Here is a 21,484-nt window from a genome sequence, read left to right as displayed (position 1 = left end):
GGCACTGTATTAGACATTTTAAATATAATATCTTCATTCCTGTTCTTAAGAAGTCCAAGATAGGGGCGCCTGGGTGGCTCAGTGGGTTAAAGCCTCTGCCTTCGGCTCAGGTCATGATCCCAGGGTCCTGGGATCGAGCCCCGCATCAGGCTCTCTGCTCAGCAGGGAGCCTGCTTCCTCCTCTCTCTCTCTCTCTCTCTCTCGCTGCCTGCCTCTCTGTCTACTTGTGATCTCTGTCTGTCAAATAAATAAATAAAATCTTTAAAAAAAAAAAAAAGAAGAAGAAGAGGGACGCCTGGGTGGCTCAGTTGGTTAAGCAGCTGCCTTCGGCTCTGGTCATGATCCCGGCGTCCTGGGATGGAGTCCCACATCGGGCTCCTTGCTCAGCAGGGAGCCTGCTTCTCCCTCTGCCTCTGCCTGCCATTCTGTCTGCCTGTGCTCGCTCTCTCCCCTTCGCTCTCTCTGATAAATAAATAAAAATCTTAAAAAAAAAAAAAAAAGAAGAAGAAGAAGTCCAAGATAAACGTAAAGGGAAAAACCGAGACCCAGAGAAGTTAAATGATTTTGCCCACCGTCAGACAGCTAGTTAACAAAATGTACTACTAATGTGATTAACAGCTAGGGAGTACAATAGGACTTAGGTGTGTCTTACGCCCATGCTCTTTACACTACATTACATTGCTGCTTTCTATTTCATGGGAAACCTAACTGCTTCTGGTGGTCTGATCAGAGGGAAACAGGATATAAGATATTGGGTTCATCAAAACACGGTAAGGTAATCCCACAATGGATGTGCTGTTTGTTCAAGCATACTGCCCGAGGGTCAGATCAGTTGCCTCAGTGGACAGTCATCAGTAGACTTTCTATATCTTATGTGCTTCATAGGGTGCCCCCCACTCCCACCCAGAAAGGTTAATGAGCCATATAGTTGGCCAGAAAGTGTTTGGATAAGGGCCACAATTGTCCCTGTTTCTTGACTTCCCCCATGATATAGTGGCTGGTCAGCCATCTTTTGGTGTGAGAGGATCTCAGGCAGCTTCCATTTGATGGCTCATCATCACCACTCAGATTTCAGCCGTTCTTCTAACATGTCCATCTCAAATATAAATCTTGGTAGCAGAGAAATTGTCTCTACCACCAGGTGCCCTCAACCTCATTACTGTATCGATTTACTTGTCCAGAGCAACTTTACTGCCATATCTCATAAGAATTACCTGGAAATAAAGTCATTTTTTATTCTATAGCTAAGAGCTCTCCAAGTATTCAGGCATTCTCTTCGTGCCTGAGACTCCAGGTATCACCTCTGTGAGTCGACAGAGGTGCAGCCAACCACTCCTGTTATTAGGGACTTGGGATCTTTGAACCGCAACTGAGTCGTCCTTTATGCTCTTCCTCCTTCTTCAGCTCCTTCTGAGTCACTGATTTCTGTTGGGGTGGGTGGATAGTCTTTCCTCTTGGAACTGTTATGGGTTGAACTGTATGTCCCTGCCTCCCCAAAATTCATAAATTGAAGTCCTAATGCCCAGTACCTCAGAATGTGACCATATTTAGAAACAGGGATTATTGTAGACGTTATTTGTTAATATGCAGTCGTACTGGAGTAGGATGGGCCTCTAAGTCAATATGACTAGTGTCCTTATAAAAAGGATAAATTTGGACACACACACACACGCACACACAGGGAGAATTCCATGTGAAAATGAAGGCAGAGATCAAGTTGATGTGTCTACTAACTAGCCCAGAAGTGCCAAAGACTGCCAATAACACAGCAGAGGCTAGGAAAGAGGTATGAGTCAGATTCTCCCTCAGGGCTCGCAAAAGGAACCAACCCTGCCAACACTTTGATCTCAGACTTCTAGCTTCAAGAACTCTGAGACAATAAATTTCTGTTGCTTAAGCCACCCAGTTTTTAGTACTTTGTTATGTCAGCCTAGGAACCTAATACAGGGACCCAGTGGTCGAATAGCCCATCTGCATGGTTTATAATGATCGGTCTACCTATTGAATTATCTTGGAAGTGGTGGCTATTACCTGCATGACCCCACTTTTCCATATGGAAACCTCCTTACAGACCTCTCTTATGATATTTTCTAAGGTGCACAGAGCTAAAGAGAACTGTTTTGCTTGGGACTAAGGAAGTGTCTGAGACATGAGACTTTCAGTTTTAAAATCAGGACAGTCCCAAGCAAAGCAAGATGTGTTGGTCACCTTATACACCGCCCACTTCCTGCCCAGGTCCTTCCAGGGCACAGCTGAACACAGAGCAACCATCTTAGTCTCCTCAGCTGAGGGGGTTACCACAGGAATTGGGGAATTCTGTGCAGAGGAGTTACATATTGTGGCAGAGGGGTGGAAGCTCTTCAGCGGTCCGGAACTAAAGGTAAGAGGCTCTGAAAGAATGGTGGCAGAGGTGCAGGGAGGGTGTGGAGATGAAGCTGGAAAATGTGATTGAGTCCAATGGCTAAGAACCTCTGACCCCACATTAATAATTGTACGTCACTCTGTCCTATAAGAAAACAGGTGGCCTCTCAGACTTTGAAGCAAGAGAGTTGTCATCAGAGAAGATGTTTCAGAAATTATCTTAATTTATATTTTCCCTTTGTAAACTTAAAATAGAAGAGATATAAAGGGACCTAAAACACATATAAATTACAATATATGGACTTTGTTTGGAACTTGAAAAACATAAAAGGAAATTATGAAATAATGTGGGAAATGTAAACACTGGATATTTAATAATATTAAGGAATTTTAAATTTGTAGCTGTGGTTATATTTTTTTTTAAAGGGGGGGAAAGGGGGGCTCTCCTGGGGACTCAGTGGTTAAGTGTCCGCCTTCTGCTCAGGTCATGATCTCAGGGTCCTGAGAGCACCCACTCTTCAAGGAGTCTGCTTATCCCTCTGCCCCCTCCCCTTCTCCACCCCCACCCCCCACCGCTCCCTCTCTCTCAAATAAAATCTTAAAAAAAAAAAAAAAAGGTGTTAATTTGGGAACGGAGAGAGGGAGAGAGGCACTTTAATAGCCAGTGGGCCCTCTCAAACATTCCCCACAATAGCTGTGGTGGTAAGGGGTGGAGGGGGACCTACTCCCAAATTACTTCTTAAACAAAATCTAAATCTGACATTCAAGGCTCTCCATATCTAGATACACAACCATTCCAACACCTGGCAGGAATAACACCCTAACAGGAATATGTGTCAAAGACACATAGAGGCTACATGTGTCAAAGAGCTTTGGTGGTGAAACTGTCCCTCGGTCCCATTAGGAGAGGGACACTTCAGCAGTGCCCCTCAGATTTTAGGGGAGGTCGAGTTGACCCGGGTGGATTCTTTGCCTGGGAGGCAGCATCTGGTGAGAAAGGATATTAAGAGGCTCACTGAGGGTAAAGAAAAGTGAAAGAAAGAGGTTTCTTTGGTTTAGCCTTGGACTATGCCCTAGCTCTCAGGCGAACTTAGAGTGTGATCCTGGCAGGTCAGTCTCCTCTGTGAGCCTCAGTGACCCCAGATGCAAAGCTCAAGAGGTGGTAAAGGTGTTGTAAGGGTCCTTCCTGCTCTGACATCTTCTGACCCGGCACTTGGGGAAAGCTGTCTGCGGGACGCCTCAGCGAAAGCCGACGCACAGCTGGGCCTTAACAAAGAGACGGGGTCTCGGGAATGTTCCCGCCCCCAGCAGGTTTTGGAAACTCCCAGAGGCTGAGGGGCGGGGCTTGAGAGCGCCGCAGCCAATCAGTAAAGGTCCAGGCCGCCGGGGCGGGGTTTCCGCGAGCAGCCGCGGCTGCCAGGCTGGGTCCGAGCATCCCGTGGCTCGAGACCCCCGGCCCGGACATGGCGGCGGTCCCGGCTTCCCGGCGACGTACGCTGCTGCTTCTTCTGGCCGTGGCGGGGGTCGCGGAGGTGGCAGGAGGCCTGGCCCCGGGCAGTGCGGGTGAGTAACTGCTGGAGCAGCGGTTCGGGGCGGTCCAGGGCGGCCGCCTCAGCGCTCCAAGATGGCGCGAGGCAGGGGGCGGGGGTGCGCGCGACCCCCAGACCTGGCCCAAGTCCGGTGACCCAGGGTCGGGAGGTCCCGGGAGGCGGGAGGGGGCCCTGAGACGCGACGAGCGAGGAGACCTCTCCACCTTCGCTCTCTCTGCTACGAACATCTGCTGCACGGGGAACGGTGACCCGGGTTCGAGGCCTTGCCCTGTCACCCACAGGACAGGGGCTCCCGTATCGACCCTCCCCCCCACAGCGGACTCTGGTCTCTGCCAGAAGTGGTGAAATGCCTTTGCCCAGGACGGTCGCGAGGGTTGGATGGGATTTCCGAGGTGCAGCCGCCTTACCGCAGCCTTGGCCAGTTACTGTAACTTGACCCACGGTTCAGAAAGGCATACCTCAGGCGGCGAGCAGTGATGGGCCCCACAGCCTACCAGGTTCAAGTATCTGAGAATGGGCCCGAGCCTGCTGAATCTAATTCTCCTGCGGTCCGCAGCGGGTGCACGGTGTTTCCAACGTAGCGCTGGGCTCTGGCGGGAGATTAAAATCAGTAAACCCTGCTTTCTGGGGGCTGTTGAGCTTAAGGAGAGTTGTGTTCTTGCTCTTGAGGAATTAAACCAAGAATGGGTAAGAAATTGTTCAGTGTATCCCACTTTCTGGGCTTTAGGAGTTGATGCCAACTCTTGTTCCTCCCCCCCCCCCCCCCGCCCTCTCCCCCAGTCTGTAGGAGGTGGGGTACAGCAGGACACAAGCCACTGGGATTCAAGGAATAAGTGTCCAGAGGAGATGGAAGACTGTGGGGAGGGAGGGAGAGAGATGACATCCAAGAGGGTGGGGGGAAAATTGATCGCCCAGTTGCATAAACATTGTAAGATGCCTGGGATTTATACAAGCAAAGTGGTGAAGTCCATTGCCTACAGGGAGAGACACCTAGAACAAGCAAAATCAAACCCAACAAGATTTTAAGATAGCTTACAGAGTTAAAGGTTTTGTTTGTTTGTTAAGACAATAAAGTATTTAAAGAAGAGAGAGAATTGTATTGGGAACCTAGGATTAGATCATTGTAATTGAGTTCTAAAATTTGGCTGTCAGACATCAAAGGAGAGAAAGAATGAGAATATGCTGTGTATTCTTGGCTAAATCAGCTGACCTTTCTGGGCCCCATTTTTCTCATTAAGCTGATCTAAAGCACTTCCAAAGTTATGGCCTATGGAATACTAGTTGTCCATTCTCATCCCACAACCCCTTGATTCTATGGAGTAATTAAGAATATTTGAGCAAGTTACTTAGCCTTAGTCTTTTTGTGCATTAATATCCACATTTATTTTATATAGTACCTTATGGATTTTATTGTGAGAATTAATTGAAGTAATACTTGTATAGAATTTAGAATAGTGTATAATGAGCACTGAAATGTTAACTATTAAATAAGTTTGGGAAACACTGCACATTGTACCCTTCTCTTATAAATTCACAAAACATGTTAGATTCACAATAAAGGGTCCAGAGATTCCTGTAGTAAAGAACCTTGTTTGCTGGGGAATGGGAAAAAGACTTCTTGGGGTGCCTGGGTGGCTCAGTGGGTTGAGCCGCTGCCTTCGGCTCAGGTCATGATCCCGGGGTCCTGGGATCAAGCCCCGCATCGGGCTCTCTACTCGGCAGGGAGCCTGCTTCCTCCTCTCTCTCTGCCTGCCTCTCTGCCTACTTGTGATCTCTGTCTGTCAAATAAATAAATAAACTCTTTAAAAAAAAAAAATAAGAGGAAAAAGACTTCTAGAGGTATGGAGTTTCTTTTTACGATAATGAAAATGTTCTTAAGTAGTTGTGATGGTTGCACAACTCTGAATATTTTATTTTAAAAGCAACTGAGTTGTACACTTTTAAGGGTAAAGTTAATAGTATGTGATTGTTAATGTGTAAACTGAGGCATATTAAACATTTTAAGAGTTTATTTGAGCAAAAATTGATTTGAATCAGGTAGCACAAAACAGGAAGTGATAGGAGCTAGAGGAAAGATTTTAATAGAGAAGAGGTAGAAGCAAAGCAAGGGAATTATTTGATTGGCTGTAGCTTAGGGGGATGACTTATTGGGAAAGCCTAGGTGTTTGTGATTGGTTGTCCTTAGATTTCGAGTTCTTAATCTTGAGGCATTATAGGCTTAGGTTTTGCTTAAGAAGGCTACCAAGCCATTAAAACCACCCCAGTCTAATGGCCTCCTTGTTTAATAGACTTAACATGATTTATATCTCAATAAAAGTATTATAGGGGCGTGTGGGTGGCTCAGTGGGTTAGGGCCTCTGCCTTCTGCTCAGGTCATGATCTCAGGGTCCTGGGATCAAGCGCTGCATCGGGCTCTCTGCTCAGCGGGGAGCCTGCTTCCTCCTCTCTCTCTGCCTATTTCTCTGTCTACTTGTGATTTCTCTGTCAAATAAATAAAATATTTATAAAAAAAAAAGTATTATAGGGTCGCCTGGGTGGCTCAGCAGGTTAAAGCCTCTGCCTTCGGCTCAGGTCATGATCTCAAGGTCCTGGGATTGAGCCCCACATTGGGCTCTCTGCTCACCAGGGAGCCTGCTTCCCACCCCCCCACCCCCACCCTCTCTGCCTGCCTCTCTGCCTACTTGTGATCTCTCTCTGTCAAATAAATAAATAAAATCTTAAAAAAAAAAGTATTATAGAAAGAAGCTTGTTTGCTTATGAACTCTTTTTTGTTCATGATACCTAAAGGACACATTAGAAAATGCTGGGCTAGGGGCTCTTGGGTGGCTCAGTCCATTAAGGGTCTGCCTTTGGCTCGGGTCATGATCTCAGCATCCTGGGATCAAGCCCAATATTGGGCTCCCTGCTCAGCAGAGAGTCTCCTTCTCCCTCTGCTTCTGCTCATTCTCTCTCTCTCTCTCTCTCAAATAAATAAATAAATAAAATTATTTAAATAAAATTACTTTTTAAAAATGTTAGGCTAGATAATTTCTAAAGGCCCTTCTAGCTCTAAAAATCCATGACAACATATAGTTTGCGTTGTTTGAGAAAAAGAGAAATTCTGTTTGAACAAAAAATGAGATTTGTCCCTCTATTAAGTTCTAGGAAACATTTATTGCCTGGTCCTTACATAAAGGACATTGAATATTACAATGGACAAAAGCTTCCATTGTGAATTTGTAGAAAGTGTGGGAAAAGTTCTTCAATCCTCAATAAAAATTTAGAACAGAATATTAAATTGTATTTCAGTGAAGGCCTGGCTTTTATTCCTGATCAGACAGTCTTCTTTTTCCTCTCGAAGTCTGGGTTTCCCTATATCCTCTGGTATAAGGCTTTATTTAGAAGTCTTAGCTGTTTTTAGCGATTTTTATTGCTTTTCCTGGGGGTGGAGATGAGGGAATGATATTACTAGCTCAGTGAAGAAGGGCACACCTTCTTCATTGGAGGAATGCTACTCTTACTATCCCAGTGTACTTTCCAATGCCAGCACTGCCCTCTCCCCCATTTCTGATATTCTCTTTGAAGGATGGGATGGGACCCTATGCTGTGGTGTCAGGATATGTGTGTCATGGCATCTGATAATAGGTCTGTTTCTATTTAAGATGTTTTGTAATGGTACAAAAAAAGGGAAAGATGAAACATTAAGGGCTAAATTTCAGTAAGTTGACATTTAAGGAATTATGTAATAGCCTAGAATCCTGAAAAAGAATGTAATGAATTTTAAGTTAGAAAAAGCAAACGCCTATCTGGAGGAAAGTAATAAAAAGCAGATTCTCTTCTCAAAGACTTATCTTGGCCCACATTGTGGAAAGAGCTAGGATTGGTGATAGACCAGATATGACAGTTTATTCTGGTATGCTGCTAAAAGTTCTTCTCTCATATCCATAGATTTAAGCAATCTCAGTAACCATACTTTTCACTGTATACCTTTTCTAGAAGGAATTGGAACGATGTCAAGGAGGTAGTTTTTATATACTTTAAGTGTGGTTTTTATTTTTTTTATTTTATTTTTTATTTTTTTTTAATTTTATTTATTTGTCAGAGAGAGAGCGAGCGAGAGTGAGCACAGGCAGACAGAGTGGAAGGCAGAGTCAGAGGGAGAAGCAGGCTCCCTGCAGAGCAAGGATCCTGATGTGGGACTCGATCCCAGGATGCTGGGATCATGACCTGAGCTGAAGGCAGCTGCTTAACCAACTGAGCCACCCAGGCGTCCCTTAAGTGTGGTTTTTAAAAGAGCAAAACATCTCACAGAAGTTTGTTTATTCAAAAAATCTGTATTTATTCAGTGCTTGCTAGCTGTCAGGCACTATTCTAGATACAGGATTGCTGCTTTCAAGGAGCTTACATTCTACCGGAGGAGAGATAGACAATAAACAAATAAATAAAATGTGTTTTGATAGTAATAAGTAGGCTGTGAAGGAAACCAGCTGATAAAAGGATTGTGTGTGTGTGTGTGTGTGTGTGTTGGATGGTGGTGGGGGGGTGGTTCTTTACACAGTGGTAACAGGAGAGTCCTTTTTGGGAAGGAAAGTTCAGAAGCAAAATCTGAAGACTGAATGTCTAAGAAAAATAGGGTTAGGGACCAGAAAGTGCAGAGGCCCAAAGTCAAGAAGGAACCAGTATGGTTGCAACATGGTGAACAGGAGGGTGGGCTAGGGCTAGCAGTACTGAGCCTTGCAAAAAGCCACATAAGGACTATGGATTTTATTCCTTGTGCAGAAAGAAACCAATAGACTATTGTGTAAGAAATGTAAGCTTTGATTTGTATTTTAGATCACTCTGGCTGCTGAAAAAAAATGATTGTAGTGTGGTAGGAGTAACAGCCGGTCGACTGGAAGAAGCCCTCTGAAGTACTTGAAGCAGGAGATAGTGGTCATTTACAGTGAAGTGGTGGTGGAAATAAAAGAGGAGAGATTCAGGATACCACCTGAATCTGATCCCACATGGATTGGATGTGGGAAGTGAGGGAAGGAAAAATTAAAGATTACTTGTAGGTTTTTACCTTGAGCAGTTTATTAAAAAATGATGCCATTTACTGGAGTCTGGAAGTTGGGGAGAGGAGCACAGATTGGAGGAAGGTTGGCACGTGAGCCAAGAAGAGCATCAAAAGTTCCGTTTTTGTATGTGTTTAAGATGGATAATAGAAATGACTGCTTAGGTCCATTTCATACCTGTCAGTAATCCATTCAGCAAATATTTGTTAAGCTGTTAATAGTGCCAGATACTGGGATAGGTGCCAGGTATAAAGGGATAAGCAAAAACAGACATGGGCTCTGCTTTCATGGGTTTATTGTTTAGTAGGAAATTCAGACATTAATTATCATATATATGTGTATATATATATATCTACATTGCTAACATTATGTGGTTGTATTAGTACATACCCATTTACATTCTAAACATGAAGAATATATCTGAGGAAAATGTGATTTAGTTAAGTATATAGCATGTAATATGATGGATGTTGTAAAGCACACAGATGACATGAAGGAGATGTCAAGAAGACTGTAACATTAAGGGAAACTTTTTGGTCATGCCACTGGGTGCCAAGCCTTTTTACTTTTAGATTCCTTTTTTATAGATGGAGTCCTGCAGCGTAGAATGGACAAAGGAATTATCTAAAATTACTGGCTATTAGCCTCTTTGGGGAGGACCTTAGAAGAGTCATTTGCTTTGGTTATTCCAGCATGATGAATGTCTAGGTTATGGCTCTTTTGACCCCTTAAAGGAACAGAAACCAAGGTGGCTCAGGATTGGGCGGCTAGTCTATAGCACCTAACAGGGAAGCACATGGAAAACCAAAGGTAGGAAATTCAGCAAAGCAGACCTCAGGGACTGCTGTGGGAACTAGAAAGCTGCCAGGAGCTGAAACTACTGTTAAAGACAGTCTCTCTGTGCCTCTCTTACCTTTCCCACTCCCCACCAATCAGCTTCCTTTTTTTACTCATCATTTCTGAGCTGCCATAAAACTTCAGCTTCCTTAGCTGCAGCCCTTCTTGACCTTATGGCTTCAGGGCCCACAACCACATGGCCATACACTTCTGTGCCTGAATATATGATTGGGTCCAATTTATCTTTCGACTTAGGCCAAAACCTTGTATGATGTTGCTAAATTATTGATTGGTCACTGTGTGAAGTGTGATACTGGAGTGTCCCGGTGGGAGAAATACAACTTTTTTTAGTTTTTTTTCTGATAAATTCATTGTATAACTAAGAAATTTTTACTTATTAACCAATGAATATCATCTTTTGAGCTGAGAAGTATGCCAAGTGGATACAAGAAGTTTACAGTCAAATTGGGGATACCATAAGTACACACATGAAGTAATTAGAGAAGATTTAAATGTTAAAGTTGCCAGTTCTGACTAGACTATCAGGACTTTCAATAACCAAAAAATCAACAGGGCTTAGAGTTATTGGAGAGTTGAGGTGGGATATAAGCCTTGAAAGATGTTCTGGATTTAGGACAGCAGCGAAAGGGCACTAAACATTTCAGTCAGAAGGCTGTGTTCATTGGCAACTGTAGGCTTTCCTTGTTAAAAAATAATAGAAGGTCAGGGAAGGTAAAGTTATAAGAAGACTTTGAAAGTTTAGAACTGGAATAGCAGGAGGCCATTGTGGGCCCTTTATTAGAAGAGTGACATCATGAAGGGTCTGTCTGGTAGTCATACCTGCAATAGAATCAGACGAATATAACTGGCTGTTTTGTCACTGTAGTACAAGGGAAGCAGTGGAGGGTATCTGTAATTTGCCAATGATTAAGAAAAAATATTTATCTCTCTAGATAGATAAATAAAGCAGTATGATGAAATGTTAGCAATGTTGAACCCAGGTAATGGGTATATGGGTGGTCACTTTTGTTTGGCTCTTCCTTAGCTGATGATATATTTTATATAGAAACACAAATACCACATATTTTTAAAGGAATAAATGTAACAATTGCAAGAATGGGCTTTTAAGTTGAAGATATAGTTGTCATTTAAATGTTTTAAAAGTGTCCATTTCCAGGCTGTTTTGAAAAAAAATGTGATTAAAAATAAGACGAGTTTTTTTTTATTATTAACACATTTTTTTTTTTTTTAGAATGACTTTTTCTAGTATCAGCTCAGATGTAGTTTTTTTCCCTCCTCAACAGTGTGGGATATATATATATATATATTCTGTTTTAGTAATTAATTCTTTAGGAAGACCTTAATTAGGGGGAATCTTTGTTTTCTTTAAAAAAGAAAGCAGGAATGGCTTTTCATTAAATTGAATTATAGCTTTTAAGAGGTTTCTGTGGCAAAATTCCTTTTAACTTCAAAAATCCTATAATTCTATGAATATTTTAGTTTTAGATTAGGGTATTTGTTTTTTTAAGTGCTGGTTGGTCTTAGAAGTTGCATTTTTCCCTTGTGGCTGGAGCATGTGCTTCCTGCTAACTTGCCTATCTTTAGTACACATGTGGCCCAAACTGTTAGACCTTGATGTTTCTAATTATTGGATAATTCTGCTTGCATATTTCTAGGTTACACTGATGTCTTCTTAAAGCCAATATACATGGCTTTTAGCAATCTCTTTGGTTTTTATTAATTTTATAATTACAGACTCTTGGAATGAGGTGCAAAATATCCATATGTCTTTAATGAGGATAATACCTGGGCTTTTTATTTTCATCATGTCAATATCAAGTTTATTTTTAACTAATTTACCTTTATCTGTTCAATTCCATTTCTTGAGAATAAGAGTTTTAAACTATTTTTCTTGAAGAACAAGAAATTAGATTAGAATCAAATTATAAAAACAAAACATTTTTCTAAAATTGTCTTATATAAAAACATTAGGCCTTGGAGAGTTTTTTTGCACTCTAATTGTTAAATGACCCAATTAATCCATTTTAATAGCTCTAAAAAAGACAAAGACCTTTAGTTGCCACATTAATTGCATTTGAATCCCTTCTCCCCATGTGAAGGGGTGGCATGTGAATTGATGTCTATTTGTAGACTTTTATTTCTTGAAAAATATGTACTGTTAAAGATTGTAAAAAGTTTTGTTGTTTCAAGGAAGAAAAATGTGCACCAATGTAATAATGGTTAAGGTTAAGGATAGGATATGGAAAATATGATGGAACATAGGTCCCCTAGCCTGTTCGTGGAGTGTGGCAGTCCTCTCAAGGGAGGAAATGTACTATTAGTGAGGAATGCTCTGTTGGGAGGGGGAAGGGAGTTATTACCAGAAGACTTTGGGCTGCCCTCTGTGATCCCATATTGTCAGAATTATCAGAAGGCTTTTAGAGGGGCCCCTGCGTGGCTCAGTCGTTGGGTGTCTGCCTCTGGCTTGGGTCATGGTCCCGAGTCCCGAGTCAGGCTCCTTGCTTGGTTGGGAGCCCGCTTCTCCCACTCCTACTCCCCCTGCTTGTGTTCTCTCTCTCTCTGTCTGTCAAATAAATGAATAAAATCTTTAAAAAAAAAAAAGGTGGGGGGGAGCTTTTGAAAGACTAGAAGGAAATACGTCAAAATGTCAGCATAGGTTCTGGCAAGATAGTGGGAGTATAGATCATTTTTCTTCTTATTTTCCAAACTTTGGGGTTTCTTTAAAAAAAAGAATTATTTAAAAAATTTAATTTTGGTGGTCACTACTTTGTATATTTGACCTTAACTATTAAACAGGGGGAAATGGGCTTTTATATTTTTAATAAAATTTTCCATTGTTATTGGACTTTTAATTTTAATTATAACACATTTTGCTTCTGTTCTAAATAGACCTTTGCTCCAAGAAACTGTTTTACAAAAGTCCCTAGGCCCAAATCAGACTCTTGTCTGCCTGGTTGTTTACTTTTGCTAAGCTTGTGCTTATTGGGACCATATGTTATCCTGAGTTATCTTTGCTCATGATCAGCTGGATTTTTTTTTGCCCTCAAATGACCTTTTTGTTAGAAGATGGTAGAAAGTGGCAACTTCTTCAGCACTTCAAAAGAGCACATCATTATCACACGAGAGAGCCTTTTTTTGGTTTGGTTTGGTTTTTCTTTTTCCGATCTGCCTTTCCCATTGTAATGCATAATAAGACTGGGGACATAACAGGAATTTTAGAAGATGGGGGAGCATGGTGTGGCATGACAGGGAGAAGGGATGTTTTTTTGTTTGTTTTTGAGAAGGGGTGTTTTGAGAAAGCCTCATGAGTGATTCCCCCCCACCATGCATCCTGTTTTATGGAGAACAATTTCCAGTTTTGAATTTAGAAGCCTTGTTGGTGAAATCTAAAGAGCTCTTTGTTTATTCATCCATTCATTCATTTTCCCCCAATACAGATCCTACCTTCAATCAAAAAAGCTCTGCTTTTGTCTAATTTGAGTACTGAAATTGTGTAGATTGCATTTGAAGAGATAATATTGCAAATTTATATTTTAAACCATTGTATCAGATACAGCTGCCTGAAATGTAACATTCTCATCTTGTCTCCTTTGACAGCCCCTGATCAATCCAGCTGTATCTTTTTTCCAGTTAGGTACACTGTAGAATAATATCATCTCTCTGCTGTTTATTTCCGTAGCCCATTTATGCATTTCCTGGCCTGTAATGCTGCTTGGCAGTGTTTTTCCTTTTCTCTGATTTGTTGTTTCTCAAACTGGCATTCTGAAATGTTAGTAAGTGCCATGAAAAAAATGCTGTGCTCTGAGAAGTCTGTCTACTTAGATCTCTTTTGGGGAGATTAGTAATGTGTAAGCATATTAAAGGCTTTGCGAAGTCCTACAATAAGGAATTCTCTTTAACTTTTTAAAATTCTTCATTTCCCAGTTTGTTTGAACATGAAACGTTTTCTCCTGAGGGATAGATATTAACAACTCATGAGTAGAATACAAGTTTGAGAAACATGTTTATAGTTGCCTCCTTTCTCTGTTCTCCAAAGTGACTGCTCCACACTTCCACAGTTTCGCCTCAAGCCCCCAACCCCATCTCAGCTGTTTTTGTTTTCAGACCTAATCTGTGTTTCACTGAGAAAATAGAGGCTATCAACTTCCCTCATAATTTATTAGTGTCCTTATATCCTTTTCTTGTCTAGACTTTGTTTTACCATCAGACTATATATAACCTGCATAAAGTCAGAGAATATAACATTTATTCACTATTGCACCCCTTGCCCCGAATTCAGTGCCTTTTCTTTTTCCTTTTCTTTTCTTTATTTCTCTTCTCTTCTCTTTCCTTCCTTCCTTCCTTTCCTTCTTTCTTAAGATTTTATTTATTTGAGAGAGAGAGAGAGAGCACATGGAGGGGGAGAGGGAGAAGGAGAAGCAGACTCCCCACGAGAAGGGAGCCTGATGCAGAGCTCAATCCAGGACCCTAGAATCATGACTTGAGCCAAAGGCAGACACTTAACTGACTGAGCACCCAGGCACCTCAGTGCCTTTTCTACTTTTGTTTTTTTTTTTAATGGGATTCTTTTTTTTTTTTTTTTTAAGATTTTATTTATTTATTTATTTATTTTAGTTATCTCTGTCTACAGAGATCACAAGTACACAGAGAGGAAGGCAGGGGGGGTGGGAAGCAGGCTCCCTGCTGAGCAGAGAGCCCGATGTGGGGCTTAATCCCAGGTCTTGGAGACCATGACCCGAGCCAAGGCAGAGGCTTAACCTGCTGAGCCTCCCAGGTGCCCACCTCAGTTCTTTTTCTTAAACCCATATCTCTTTCCAGCAATCACCTCATTTCTCTAATATTCTGTTTCAGCCACAGCTCTATGTATGGAAGTTCAGTTCTGGCACTAACCCCCAGAATTAGAGCAGACTCCACAAGTTACAGGGCATGGTCCCCAATAAGACAGCACTTATCCCAGACACCAGCCACACTTAGGCAGTCTCTAGGCCACCCATACTTTTGAACAACTAGCTATATAAATTCAGGCTTCCCATGACCACCTCAAAATCAGTAATTCACTAGAATGATGTATAGAGCTCAAGGAAGCACTATAGTTATGATTGCAGTTTTATTATAAAGGATAAAATTAGGAGGACCAGCTGAGTGAAGAGCCACACAGGGTGAGGTCTGGGAGGAAATGCAGAGCTTCTGTGCCTTCGCCTCATGGGATCAGTGTGTATCACCTTCCTGGCATATCCGCATCTTCAGCAACTAGGAAAGATCAACTTAGCTGCAGTATCTAGTGTTCATTGGGGTTTCATCACATAGACATGATTGATTGGATTGTTGGCCATATGGTTGAACTCAATCTCCATGTCCAGTCTTGCTAGAGGTTGGGCTGCTGTCATGTGGCTCAAAGTCCCAATCTTCTAATCTTCTAATCAAATGGCTGGTCTTTTCTGACATACTGGCCCCTATCCTAAAGTTATCTAGACAAGACATTTGGAAGTGGAGGGTGTACCTCATTGGCATAACAAAGATAAACCTCTTACTCTAGAAATTTCAAGTATTAGAGTCTTCATCCCAGGACTCAGGGAAAAAGGCCAACTACAAATGGGGAGGGAGGATTTTTTCTTCCCTTGATCCCGCATCCTCCTGTAACCACTACTCTCTTTTTCCCTCCCATTTCTTGTCTCTTTTTTTTAAGTTTTATTTATTTGAGATAAATAAATAAATAAAGCTTGCGCAAGAGGGATGGACAGAGGAGGGGAGAAAGAGAGAACCCCAAGCAGACTACCCACTGAGCACAGAGCACTGCTCAGGGCCTGAATCCCTGAGATCAAGACCTGGGTGGAAACCAAGAGTTGGATGCTTAACTGATTGCATCACCCGGGTGCCCCTTTTCTCTTGTTTCTGCCACACTTAATGAGAGCCATTGTTTGTTGTTTATACTTACTCATCTCTGGTTTACACAACTTAATATCATCCACTTGTAGCTCCACAGAAAGTACCTTGTGAAGATTATTAAGTGGCTTCCTAATTGATAACTCCGTTTCCTTTTTTTGAGTTTTCAATCTAACCTGTATGTTTTGGTACATGACACTGTTCCCTCTTCTGTAATGCTACTCTCTTGAGGCTGACCAGCCTGACTGTTCCATCTCAGTGTTTTTTCTTATTTCTTCCCATGTCATAGACTTTGTGTTCTTTAGATTTGGTGCTATGATTTCTCACTGCTGACTCTCCCTAGATAATGTCTTTCATTTCCATATGTCTCCTTTATGTGGATGACTTTCAACTTGGATCTTTCAGCCGGCTTTACCTGCAATCCAGGTTTAGATTTCTGACTTCACTGCTATTCCATCTGGATGTCCTATAGGCCTTAAATTTAACATCCCAAACAAAATTTACTACCTTTTTTTTAATCACTTAGTCATACATTGTAGATATAAGAATAGAATATAGCCTATAGGGTAATTATAAGGATTGAATGAGATCATGCTTAAAGCAAACTTAGTAAAATTCTGGTGCATAGAAAGTACACATGACAGTCTCCGTTATTAGCCTGCAAGATTCTTGAGGGCAGGGACCATGTGCTCAGACAGCACTGTCCTTGGTTTGTAAATGTTTGTTAAGTTAAAATAATAATAATAATAATCTGTTGAAAAAATATTTTTTGTAGCCATTGGATTTAATTTAATAGTCTTGATTATTTAACAGTGGGCAACATCTGGTGTTTATTTTTTCTCTTAGGTGCACTGTGTTGTAATCATTCAAAGGATAATCAGATGTGCCATGATGTATGTGAACAGGTAAGCTTACATAATAATTGTTGAGGTTATGTGACTGTTTATTAAGTATAGTTTTGGAGAAATCTGCTGGACAGCACCTTAACCAAGTCATCACAGTTCACATCACCAAATAATGGAAATAATTAATATGTGTCTGCTGACATAATGCACTGAAATGAAGCACACATCTTAAGTAGCATTCCTGTCCAAAAATACATAACCCAGGGGCGCCTGGGTGGCTCAGTGGGTTAAAGCCATTGCCTTCGGCTCAGGTCATGATCCCCAGGGTCCTGAGATCGAGCCCTGCATTGGGTTCTCTGCTCAGCAGGGAGACTGACTCCCCTTCTCTCTCTTTGCCTGCCTCTGCGCCTACTGGTGACCTCTGTCTGTCAGATAAATAAATAAAATCTTAAAAAAAAAATACGTAACCTGAATCATGAGGAAACAATAGGGCAATCAAGATTGGAGGGATATTCCTCAAAACAATAGCCAGTACTCTTCAAAGTTGTCAGGGTTAAGAAACTTGCAGATTAAAGGGAACTACAGCTATATGACAACTAAATGCAATATCCAGTCTTGGACTGGATCCTGGAATTTTAAAAAATAAATTGCTGTAAAGGACATTATTGGCTAAATTGGTGAAATTTGAATATGAGCTATAATAATAATGAATCAGTGCTATGATCCTAAATTTGGTGATTGTATGACAGTGACATAGGATAGTGTCCTTTTTCTTGGGAGATAGGTGCTGGGAATTGGAATGAATGACCATATCTGTAATGAATCCTAAAATGTTTCATCAAAATAGCAATAATATCTGTATATGTAGAGAGAGTTAAAGCAAGTGTTGCAAAATGTTAATAATGAGTAACTAGATGAAGACTATGTGAGTGTCCTATACTATTCTTGAAACTTTTCTGTAGGTTTGAATTTTTCTGATTGAGCCTCTTAAGTTCCACTGAGACAATACCTGTGCATAAAGTCTTTACTTTCTTTCATCACCTTGGTTGTGCAGTTGTGGTGTTGGCACTTGAGAACAAATGGCCTCCAGTATCTTTTCTTTTTTTTCTTTTTAAAGATTTTTATTTATTTATTTGATAGAGAGATCACAGGTAGGCAGAGAGGCAAGCAGAGAGAGAGGGAAGCAGGCTCCCTGCTGAGCAAAGAGCCCAATTTGGGGCTCAATCCCAGGATCCTGAGATCATAACCTGAGCTGAAGGTAGAGGCTTAACCCACTGAGCCACCCAGGCACCCTGACCTTGAGTATCTTTTGAAGAGTTTTCAATAATGTATATTTTGTTACTTCCTAGAATTTGGAGAGCTACCTAACTGGAATTAAAACTTCTCTCAAGCAATGTTAGGAGTTTATTTATTTATTTATAAAAATTTTATTTATTTATTTGAGAGAGAGAGCTCATGCATGCATGAGCAGGGGAGGTGGGCAAGAGAGGCAGAGGGGGAGGGAGGGGCAGAGCAGACTCCTTGCTGAGTGTGGGGTATGATGGGGGGTTAGGGGCTGGATCCCACAACCTGAGCTAAAACCAAGACTTAGCTGCTCAGCCAACTGAACCACCCAGGCACCCCCTCAAACAGTTTTTTGAATTTAGAAAGATTTTGCAAAACACTCTTTTTAATTATAAAACAAGATAGCGACTCAGCTCATGTAAGTACATAATTCATGTCAAAACACTATAGCAGATTAAGTTTTCTGCAAATGTATTATCAGAACAATAGCTTTTTTTTTTTAAGTAAAATCCATGCTTTTTAATGTACGGTTTTGATTATGTAACTAACACCATAATACACCAATTTTATCAACTCCTCCCAAATTCTCCTGTGCCACAGTGTAAAACAAGCCCTCTTCTCCCCCGGCCCTCCCTGGAAACCACTGATTTATTTTTCTGTCCCTTTTTCAAAATGCCATATAAATGTAGCCTTTTGAATACAGCTCTGTCAGCATAATGTGTTTCAAATTCGTACATGTTATATGTGAATCCATAGTTCATTCCTATGTATGGCTGAGTTGTAGTCCACGTGGCTAGTATGCTACAGCCATTCCCAGGGGAATGCATTCTATAGACCATCAGTTTATCCATCTAGCAGGGCATTAGGACATACAATCATTCTGAGATTGAGGCTGGTAGGGTTGTAGGATCCAGCTTTTAAAAGCAAAAATGGCTCTTAGATGATATCATCATAAGGGAGCTAAAGCACTGCTTTCCTGACTTTGCTTATTTGGTGAATAAATCTGGCCGTTTATCCTGTAGAGTTTCTCACAATCTGAATTATGCTGTTTGCAACTCCATGGTATCATTTATTTTGTTCCCCTGTCCTCTATATTGCTTAGTAATTGGTAGGTAGATTTAGAGCAGAGCTATCCAATAGAGCTTTCTGCAGTGATGAAAATATTCTATATTTGTGTGGTCCACTATGGTAGCCACTAGCTACATGTGTCAAGTGAACATTTGAAATGTGTTTAAAGATAGATGAATGGATAAGGAAGGTGCGGCATATACACACATACACATACATACACAGTGGAATACTATGCAGCCATCAAAAAACCCCAAATCTTGACATTTGCAATGACGTGGTTGGAACTAGAGGGTATTAAACTGAGTGAAATAAGTCAGTCAGAGAAAAAGAATTATCATATGATCTCTCTGAGGAATTTGAGAGGCAGGGTGCGGGTCGTAGGGGAAAGGGAGGGAAAAATGAAACATGATGGGACCAGGGAGGGAGACAAACCATTAGAGACTCTTAATCTCAGGAAACAAACTGAGGGTTGCTGGAGAGTAGCAGGGTGAGAGGGATAGCGTGGCTGGGTGATGGACATTGGGGAAGGTGTGTGCTATGGTGAGCACTATGAATTATGTAAGACTGATGATTCACAGACCTGTACCCCTGAAACAAATAATACACTATATGTTAATTTTTTAAAAAATTAAAAGTTAAAAAAAAAAGAATGTGTTTAAAGAGGTCGAGAAGAAAGAGAACAAGTTTGGGAAACTGAATTTTAAATTTTATTTAATCATAATTGATTTAGATAGCCACACATGGCTAATAGTAACCTAACGAGACAGGTCCAGAAGCTTGATCTGATTCAGGTTAGGTTTTGCTTTATTTTGGTTTTGTTTATTAGTTCAGCAGGTCTTACTCATAATGTTACTGTGTCTGATTGCTTATTTTTGAAATTAACATTATAGTCATTATTGATAATTGCCTAAATGCATAATTCACTAATGGTTGCAAAATGGTGATATTCTAGCTCTTGTCACATATTAACTATATTTGGTGGTTTGGGAGAAAAACTGTAAGACTGACAGTCTAACTGGAGATAAATCCTTTGTCATTGCCCTTAGCATTCATGGATTTCACAGTCTTAACTATTTGCAGGTAACCATGAAGTTCTATCCCATATATAATGGCTTATAATTTACTGAGACATCAAGTTGTAATTGTAGTAATTAAAATTCTGTTTGGAAGAGAGCCACCAGTTAGCCTGGTGAATGAACTGGTCACCTCCTCAGCATCTTTATTAAAAATGGCTTTGTCTCTATTTAATGGTATTTTATGGAAGTTTATGCCGTAATGCTATTCATAGACTTGTTCACTAACAAGAGTAAGACATAATCTGTTTTACATTGTTGTCAGTTGACTAACAGCGGTTTGTAGAACGGTTTAGAATAAACTTATCTTTTTTTCTTTTCTGTTTTCTTCTTTTTCTCCTTTGTCCTCTAACAGATTTGGTAGCATGGTTTTTTCCACTTTTGGTCATTAGAAAAGGTCTAGACTTGCATAGATGGACTTTCTTGATTATTTGCCAAACTAACCAACTTTTAAGAGATGTTACCTCAGCTTAATTTAGATCTTTCCAAAGGTTTCCCATTTATAAAGGGAAGTTGGAAAATAGACAACTGATAAGTATAGAGGACAAATTTTACATCTTCTTATTTCTTGCAGAAAAATGCCACAAAAACTTTTTTTTTTAAAATAGATATTCTCCTCAAAAAGTGAATCCCGACTAAAGCATCTGTTACAGCGAGCCCCAGATTATTGCCCTGAAACAATGGTAGGTTTTGTTTAACTTAAAGCTTTTGTCTAAATGAAGCCATCTAATGAGTTAACTTCTAGATTCAGGAAAATTTTCAAAATGATTTGGGTTTGTGACCAGATTAAAATGTTAGATTTAACTAGGTATTTTAAAAAGATCATCACACAAATTGCTAGGTAGAATATTGCTTTTCATCTTTTATTGTTTATCCTATGCTGTAGGTATAAAAATAATACTAAATATAAATGTATTACAGTCTTTAAATTTCATAATAACCTTTTATTTGGAATTTGGAATTTTACTTATTTTGATAATGTTCTTAGATATTGTTATTAGATAACATTATTTTGATAATATTATGAAAACCATAATAACTATATCTTACATTTATTTTGAATTTGAAAAGTTAAATTTGGGATAAGGGGAAATGTGTGACTTCTCATTATTCCTATCTTCCCAGTTTTTGGTGTATTGTAGATATATTGCTTGTATGTCTTAATCATGTAACTTAAAAATCTTTACAGTGCTTGATCCATCCTCAGTGTTCAGGACACTGGTGGGCCAGACTACGGAATATGAACTTACATGAGACAGACTTTTTAGATGTGGTGACTTGCATTATATGAGGGGTGAAAACTTGATCAAAAAATTCTGACAGTTATATTTACCTTTACTTGCTCTATAGACACTTTTGTCTTTATGATTAGAAACGGTGATTCCAGTAAGCATCCTGAGTACCCAGACTCATTGTTAGTGCTCTTAGATGGGAAGATAGCGAGCAATATTTTTGCATCTCAGTTTTATTTTTTCTTCCTTCAATAGCTGCTTGATACTCATATAGTCTAAGAACACTGACTACAT

At 40.5% G+C, this 21,484-nt stretch overlaps 1 protein-coding gene across 1 annotated transcript in view; it reads left to right on the top strand.

The window, feature by feature from the left end:
- The first annotated feature begins 3,745 nt into the window (after positions 1 to 3,745).
- The window catches only part of RECK (reversion inducing cysteine rich protein with kazal motifs), a 74,365-nt gene continuing 56,626 nt past the window's right edge, over positions 3,746 to 21,484 (top strand). The window contains exons 1-3 of the mRNA XM_032307892.1: positions 3,746 to 3,924; positions 16,532 to 16,590; positions 20,567 to 20,641. Coding sequence (XP_032163783.1) covers positions 3,825 to 3,924; positions 16,532 to 16,590; positions 20,567 to 20,641 — 234 coding nt within the window. The 5' untranslated portion in view covers positions 3,746 to 3,824. The remainder of the gene's footprint in view (positions 3,925 to 16,531; positions 16,591 to 20,566; positions 20,642 to 21,484) is intronic.

The sequence above is a fragment of the Mustela erminea genome, chromosome 12 (genome assembly GCF_009829155.1).
Source record: "Mustela erminea isolate mMusErm1 chromosome 12, mMusErm1.Pri, whole genome shotgun sequence".
Taxonomy (NCBI): Eukaryota; Metazoa; Chordata; class Mammalia; order Carnivora; family Mustelidae; genus Mustela; species Mustela erminea.
The sequence above is the reverse complement of the archived record's forward strand: the minus strand, read 5'-3'. Positions and strand labels throughout refer to the sequence as shown.